A 7,413-nucleotide genomic window follows, 5' to 3' on the forward strand; every position below is an offset into this window, starting at 1 on the left:
TCTCTCGTGCCTCCAGGGGAGAGACCCACCCACTGGTAGGCCTTTGAGACAGAGAAGAATGTGAACGAGCACCCACCTTCCCAGCCTCCTCTGCTCCTATTACCCTGCTTATTCTGAGCCATTCTGCTGGCTGTTCTTGGTGCTGCCACACACTGTTCACTTTGCTTCCATTTTCCTCTCCCCTACCCCAGCCTGGACCACACTGCCAGGGTCCTCTCGAAGGGATTTGAACACAACTGGCCGTAGTTTTCATGCCTAAGTAATGCTGAGTCTCACAGCTGAGCCCTGACTTGAGGGCCTCCCTCACCTTAATTGACATCGGTGTCTACAGAAGAATGCAATGTGGTGTTATGGATTGCTCAACACCCTCTTCCTCTGCCAGCACTAGGTGAATGGGAATGCTGGGTGCAGAAACTTTGCTCAGGGACCTTTGGCTCTTTGAGGACTCCTGTGTTTGCCCTAGAGGCAGGTCTGCAATTCATGTTGGATAACGGGGGTGGGGGGGTGGGGGGTGGGGTAGGGGGTGTGAGGGAAGCAAGACACAGGGTGGCAGTGCAGGCTCCAGCAGGATGACATGCCCTAGACCCAGCCCAACCCAACTCTGGTGCTGTCCTATCCTCCCCTGGCTCCGCCCCCACTGGATGAGCAGTGCTACCCTGGGAGCTGAAACTATGTAGGAGTTAGAGGAGCATGCCAGGTAATAGGCTTGACCCTGGCACCCAGGGGCCCCCTATATCTTGGGGCACCTTCTGCCTTCTACTTTCCTTACCCTAACTCTAACAATTCGCTACAAAGAGGTCTCCAGGGTAGATTGTGAAGGCCTTTTGTCCCTCTGTCTTTCTGCCCCTGGGGTACCCTATGCCTGTAGGAACTTATGGACACCAACCACAGGGAGAAGTAGTCTTGGCTAAGGGGCAGCTGATGTGGTCCCTGGTGGGCTGAGTCTACCAAGCGAGGATTATCATCCTGAGTGAGGCAGCTCTGCCATCCTCTCCCCTTTGTTTTCCCACTTCTTGTGTTAAGAAACTGAATATTTCCATATTTATCTGAGTCTGCTGTCCTGCAGGCTCCATGTCATGAGGTGGTTTTGGGTGCCCAGGAGTGCCAAGGAGAACCCAGCCAAGCCTAGGTGGCTGCTGGATGTGGTGTACCAGGAAGAGCACTTGAAACCAAGTCGATGCTCCATGACTGCTGAGCAGATGGAGAGGTGCAGGGTCCTGCAAACTGTCTTGTCCTCCACTATCTCCAGAGAAGACGGCAAGCTTGAACCAGAAGATTTCCTAGGCAGTGTGGCCAGAAGTACCACCTGGAGTGCTAGCGTGCGCACACACACACACACACACACACACACACACACACACACGGCTGCTGTTGCACCCAGGTCCTATACCATGTTTCTAGGAGATGTGATGTTCTGTAGGACCCCTAGGTCTTCCTGAGAACACAGGGCCTCCTAGAACCTAGACACAGCCCTGGGCAAGGTAGGCTTGTATGTGGGTAAGGAAGGAGGCAGAATGTTGGGGAGGCCCATAGGGAAAGGGGGAAGTTGGGATTCAGGATCACTCAGATGACAGTCTAGAAAAGCTGTGTGCTCACTTTTACCTTAGGGTTGAGAAGGAGGCCTTATGCTTGAGGTCATACACAAGAGCTGAGGGCATCTGCTTCGAAGAGAACCCTGGAGCCTCTGGCCAGGCTCACCCTCAGCATGACTCCCATGCTACTGGCCACTGAACTCTGGGACCACCACCACTGAACTCTGGGACTCAGGTTCTGATCCCCAGCTCAGTATACAACTGAGCCCTTCATTGGTCCTCTGTCCACTGTGCCTCTTCTTCTCGGGCACCCAAAGCCCAGTCTGTGCTGTTACTGTTTAGGAATTTAAAGCTTTATCAAATGCCTGTGATACCTGAGAGAGAGGTCAGAGGCCCCAGAGACTGATCTCATCTGGAGAAAGCTGGCTGGGCACCAGGCTGGAGGGAAGTGCTTCCTTGACTTCTTCATGCTACTGTCTCAACACTGCGGGTCCCCACCCAGCGTCTAGACTTTCATAAGTGTAAAACAGGCTTCCTTCAAAAGGGATTTTCCTGGAATGGGAGGGGTGGGCATGTCCTGTAGACAGCCCCTCCAAGCTTCTAACTGCATGGACACAGGCTCAAGAGGAGTCTTTCAGGAGTATGGCCTGGACACACTCCTCTGTGGTGTGGTGTGGGGGCAGCTCACTTCCTGCTCCTTTTATTTCCTATGTGCTTGCATCATGCAAACCTTAGAACAAAGTGGTTTTTGTTTGTTTGTTCTGAGACAGAGTCTTGCTCTGTAACTCTGCCTGGCCTGGAAACTGTTATGAAGACCAAGCTGGCCTCAAATGCCTGCCTCTGCCTCTCGAGCGCTGGGATTAAAGGCAAGTGCCACCATGCACAGCTAGAACGAAGTTTTGTATAATAGATTCACCGAGGCTGGAGGGAGCTGCAGAACGCCTTCTTTCCCAAGGGATCTTCTTATCTGTGGAAGCTCTGGGCTCACCCTTACACAGAGAGGGCAGAGAAGCTCAGAGAAGCTTGGCAATGTGCCTGAGTCTGTCACAGCAAGTGCTGGGTGTCCCGAGATATGCACTCCTACCTCCTGCCTGGTGCCACACCTGTGTTCCTACCAAGACCAGGGCTCTAACTCCCAAGGTCATTGGCATGTCTGGTACCCTTGATAGACACTGCCCAGGTGGGGACCAGGCTCATCACGGGCTGCTTAAGAACAGAGGCTCTCTCCGCTTACCCAACATATATTTATTACAGGACCACTGTGTTTGAGGGCTCGATGAACATGGGGCAGGGTCCTCCACCCAGCGTCACCTCTTAGGACTCCCGACACCTCACACCCACCTCCCAGCTTCATTTCTGCTCTCTCCGTCTTATCTCAGCCTTTACCAGGCCCTCCCCGAGTGCTGCTGTGCAGATTGGCTCAAGTCCCGGAGAACAGAGTGGAGAGGGAGTCCTGCAGCAGAAGTGCCTGAGCAGAACTGGCAGGGGTGGGCAAAGTGCCAGCTGTAGAGAGAGCAGCTGCAGAGAGGAGAGAGCCCCAAGGGGGCAGGCCAGCCCTGTGTGGATGTTAGGAGTTGAGGTGGGGGCATCCCTGCACAGTAGGGGTTTTTAGTAGGGGTTTTTCCAGAGCCTAGTGATGGCTGGAGCCCCACAGCCACAGGCTGCAGAGCACAGTGAGCAGCCCCAGGGTGGTGGCAGGCTTCAGGGTGTGGGCCCCATTGACATTGCACAGGTCGGTGTAGCAGCACGTGACGTTCTTCTTGCCCACATAGTAGTCCTCTGAGTCATCCATACAGTTTGCGCTGCAGCCCTTGCTGATCAGCCTCACGAGTCCAATGGCCCCTGGGAAGACAGAGCGACACCTGCATTAAAGCCGGGTCTTGCTATTCACCTCTCTGCCCCTTCCTGAGCACGCTAAAGCTCTAGACCCAACCCCACCGGGTACCAGAAATGTTTGGTGGATGAGTGAGCAGGGGAGGAGGTTGTGGAGGGTAGGAAGGTGGAGATGAGTTTGGGGATGGCTGAACAGGAATGTGTAGATTCATGGGTAGGCGGGCAGCTGGACAGGGGAAGAATCACAGCAAAGCCCAAAGGTCTAGGTTCTTTGCTGCCTAGCTGGAGTGGGGAAGGAGTCTGAAAAAGCAGGACAGCAGAGTGGCCGGATGGCAGGGCAACAGGCACTGAGGACAGCGGTGGGCAGCGGGCACTCACGGACACGTGATGTCCAACAGCTGTTCTCTTCTTGGCTGCAGTTCTGCACATTCAGGCAGTCTTTGTTGCTCACCTGTGCTGTGCATGAATAGCACTGCAGGGCGGCACCTGTGGGTGAAGCAGGAGGCTTGAGGCTCAGAGGCTGGCCAGCTGCGCTTCAAGAGAGGCCTACCAGACACTCTCATCCCCACACAGAGTGGAGAGAGACCATCCTGGTTCCCTCCAGACTGCTGAGGCATAGAGGTGACAGAAGCCCTAAAGTACTCTGGCATTCTTCATGGAGGATTCTGTGCCAGCCTATCTCTGCTTGGTCACTCAGAGCCCACAGTCTGTGCTGTTACTCACTATTCAGGAATTTAAAACTTTGATTAAATGCCCATGAGCCCTGAGAGAGGTCGCACCTGGAAAAAGCTGCACTGGGCACTAAGCTGGAGGGAGGTGCTTCATTGACTTCCTCAGGCTACTAGGCCCTGAGGTCCACCTGTCTTTGTTCTCTAAGTTCAGCTTGTTTCTCAGCCCCTCCTAGGCCCCCATCATCCTGTGTGGCAATGGTAGGGTCCCCAGGCTCATCCTGCTCTGTGCCTGGGGCAAGAAGCCCCAGATGTCAGGGTGTGTTGGTTGTCTTCTCTCTTCAAAAATGACAAAGCTACGGTTTAAGTCATGTCTGTAGGAACCTGACTTCAGTGGCTACAAACTTTATCCTTGCTTAGGTCTCTAGTGGACTTAGGGACAGCTTTTTTTGTTTTTTGTTTTTGTCTGGAAGAAGAAGCTGAGGCTCTAAGAGTGTAGTGACCTTTCTGGGGTCCCTTGATAGGAGGGCCCAACACACTAGATCATCACAGACTGCCCACTCAGGGGAACTCTCCCACTGCAGGGAAAAGTAGCCAGGGGCAGACCCTTTCAAGACATCCCAAGGACCCTTTCCTGTTCCTTCCCTCCCCCTTCCCTCTATGACACTTCTCAACATTTGGTCCCTGGGCCTCCCTAAGGACCAATAGCCACATGTGTCTGTTCTTCTGTGGCCTCTCTGGAAGCCCTTCAGCCCCTCCTAACCTGCCTCTCAAAGGACAGTAGTGAGAGTCCTCACTGCAAAGTTGCTTTGGCCTATTTGGTCTTCTTTCTCCCATTTTCTTCTCCTAGCCCTGCCCCTCTGACAGTTCTCCTTCACTCTTTCCCCTAGCCCGGCCCTGTGGCTGTCTGAAGCGTACCTGGATGCAGGGCCACAGAGATGGCCAGCAGGACAAAGAGGACAGTCTTCATGGTCGCAGTGAGCAGCTGGGAATGTGCCTCCAGAGGCTTTATACGGCTCTAAGTGGAAGGGGAGGCTCCGTTACTCTCAACAGTGACAGGTTCCCTGGAGCCAGTGGAAGCCCAAGGGCCAGCCCATTCCAATCTGATCTGTCACACCCCTCCCAATGCCTTTGTCCTTCTTTCTAGCTCTGGAGGGCAGTCTTTACAGGGTGGGGCTGCTGTCTCTGCTAGAAGCCTTTTTGTAGCCACCCACAGAACAAGGCTGGAAGGCACCCACGTTGCACCTGCCCTGCTCAGAGAAATGAGGCCAGATCTGAAATGTTACTTTCTTGAGGTTCTCTACTTCCCCTTAACTATTTGGCCAAGAACAAAGGTGGCTGCTAGATGTCACTGAATAGGGGTGTTTCTGGGGCTGCCTTCCTTAGATGTGGAACCCAAGAGCCAATGAGGAGCTTGGATAGCCATAAGTTCATGTCCTAGAGCAATGGAGGGTGCTAGGTCCTGGACTAAGAGATCCATCTTCAGGACCTTGTTTAGGTCCCTTGCTGCAATGTGGAATTTAGCTATAAGAGAGTCAGGAAACAGCTTCCAGGAGCTTTCCCAAGGGAAAGAGGAGTACAGAGCCTGGCCACCACTGGATATGTTCTACTGTCCCCAGACTCACTTTGTACACTGCTCTGTGGTCTGGGAGGCATTCAGCCCAAATAAAGCAGGGAGGGATAGAGGTCAGGCCGTCTCTCCCCATGGCAGCCTCACTGCTGGGTTGTAGTGGCAGTGGCTACCTCTTTTTAACAGAAGCCATGATCTTATTGGTCGGTCTTCCCCAGCCAGCTTGGATCCCCGTCCCCAGCTCTGATCTCAGATCCAGGGGCCTAGTGCTTCCTGCTGTTGTTGGCTTTTTTGGTTGGGCTATTTGCAGTCTTTGTTTCTGGTCTCAACCCGAGGCTCACCTACATCCACCATCTTTCTGCCAAGCTCTCTTGGTGACCCTGCTGGTACACTGTTGTCTGGCAAGATGACATTGGGTAGAAATGATGGCCATGGCCACCATCCGCTTGCCCATAACCAGGGACAGCACTCTCTGATATTCTCTTGTCCTTGCTAATAGGTCTCTGATTATTCCTTCACCCTAAAAGTTCCTTGAGAACAGCCTGGCATTTAAGGCGCAGAAGAGTGTTAAGTATTCCCCTCTAGCCTTGAGGAACCATACAAGACCCCAGCATGCCTGGACCATATGCAGTACACAGATTGGCCCTACCCCAGTCCCTCTGTGATCTCCCCTGCCCAACTTTCTAGCACTCCTGGGCTGGTCCCCTTTTCACTGGAAATTCTCTCCTTTGGCAGTAAGGAGCTTGTAGCTCAGAGAGAGAGGGGGGAGGGGAGAGACGAGAGCCTGCCTTCAAGGTCACACAAGGTGACAGGTGACGGTACCCTCTCCAAGATGCTCTCCTGCTCTCTGCCCACCTAGAACTTCCCCTTGGAACATCCCCTACTGCCACAGGCCTGCCTGCCCAGGGGGTGCGGTAAGTGCCCACAGCTTGGTTGTGCCCATGTATGGGTGTCTACGCACTCCCACCCACCTGGATGGCTGCCCCTGGAGACCTTGCTTATCTGTCTCAGGACTGGAGGCACTGGCACCCTGCACCAGGCAGAACAGTCATTCCCCAAATATTTACAGGTGTGTAAATGTTTGTCGATCAGGTTTGATATGAAGTGAACACTCTAAAGGCAGTGGTCCTTGAACGGAGCAAACCTTCTCTCCCCACATCAATGCCCAGAGATAGTTCTGCTTGTCTCAACCCAGGGGCACCGGATGGATATAGTGGGCATAGGCCAAGAGCTTCTCAACATCTGCAATGCCAGCACCACAGGGCTCCAAACACCTCTGGCCAAAGGGTGGCCTACTGGCCTCACCTCAAATATTGAAGACTGTAGCTGTGATTTCCCTACAGCCCCACCCCTCACCACAGGCCTAACTCTGACTTCAGCCCAACACTGAACACTCATTCCGGTGACTCTGGTCCCCCAAAAGGGCAGTATTGTGGTCACACCCTGAGTCCTGGGCATGGCCATCTTGAGTCTGATCATGACCACATGCTGAGCCCTGACCCTGGTCACACTCTGAGTCTTGATCCTGGATACACACTGAGCCCTGATCCTGGTCACTCTTCCTAATCATGGGCACACAATGAGCTCTGCTCCTGGTTACACAATGATCCTCACTCTGGTTGCAAGCTGAAACTTGACCCTATCCACACACTGAGTCTTGATCCTGGTCAGACTGAGCGCTGACTCTGCTTACACACTGAGCCCTGATTCCATTCATACACTGAGCCTGATTATGGTTACAGTATGAGACCCGATCTTGGTTACACCTGAGCTATGAACGTAACACTGACTCTTGCCATTCATGTTTAGG

General features: G+C 53.5%; 1 protein-coding gene across 1 annotated transcript; it reads right to left on the reverse strand.

Moving 5' to 3' along the window:
• Nucleotides 1–2,757: 2,757 nt before the first annotated feature.
• On the reverse strand, nucleotides 2,758–5,188 carry Psca (prostate stem cell antigen). The gene is made up of 3 exons (XM_021659633.2): nucleotides 4,952–5,188; nucleotides 3,744–3,851; nucleotides 2,758–3,374 (listed from the first exon to the last, which is right to left on the reverse strand). The coding sequence occupies exons 1-3, from the start codon at nucleotides 5,001–5,003 to the stop codon at nucleotides 3,163–3,165; spliced, it is 372 nt and encodes a 123-aa protein (XP_021515308.1). The 5' UTR covers nucleotides 5,004–5,188; the 3' UTR covers nucleotides 2,758–3,162.
• Nucleotides 5,189–7,413: the final 2,225 nt, after the last annotated feature.

This window comes from Meriones unguiculatus, chromosome 8, assembly GCF_030254825.1.
Source record: "Meriones unguiculatus strain TT.TT164.6M chromosome 8, Bangor_MerUng_6.1, whole genome shotgun sequence".
Lineage (NCBI taxonomy): Eukaryota > Metazoa > Chordata > Mammalia > Rodentia > Muridae > Meriones > Meriones unguiculatus.

Excerpts from the sequence above, each read along its gene's own strand:
- Psca (XM_021659633.2), bottom strand. The coding sequence starts at position 5,003 with ATGAAGACTGTCCTCTTTGTCCTGCTGGCCATCTCTGTGGCCCTGCAT. Across the intron at positions 3,852-4,951 it reads CTCTGTGGCCCTGCATCCAG|GTGCCGCCCTGCAGTGCTAT; the intron begins GTACGCTTCAGA and ends CTTCACCCACAG. Across the intron at positions 3,375-3,743 it reads CTGTTGGACATCACGTGTCC|GGGCCATTGGACTCGTGAGG; the intron begins GTGAGTGCCCGC and ends CTGTCTTCCCAG.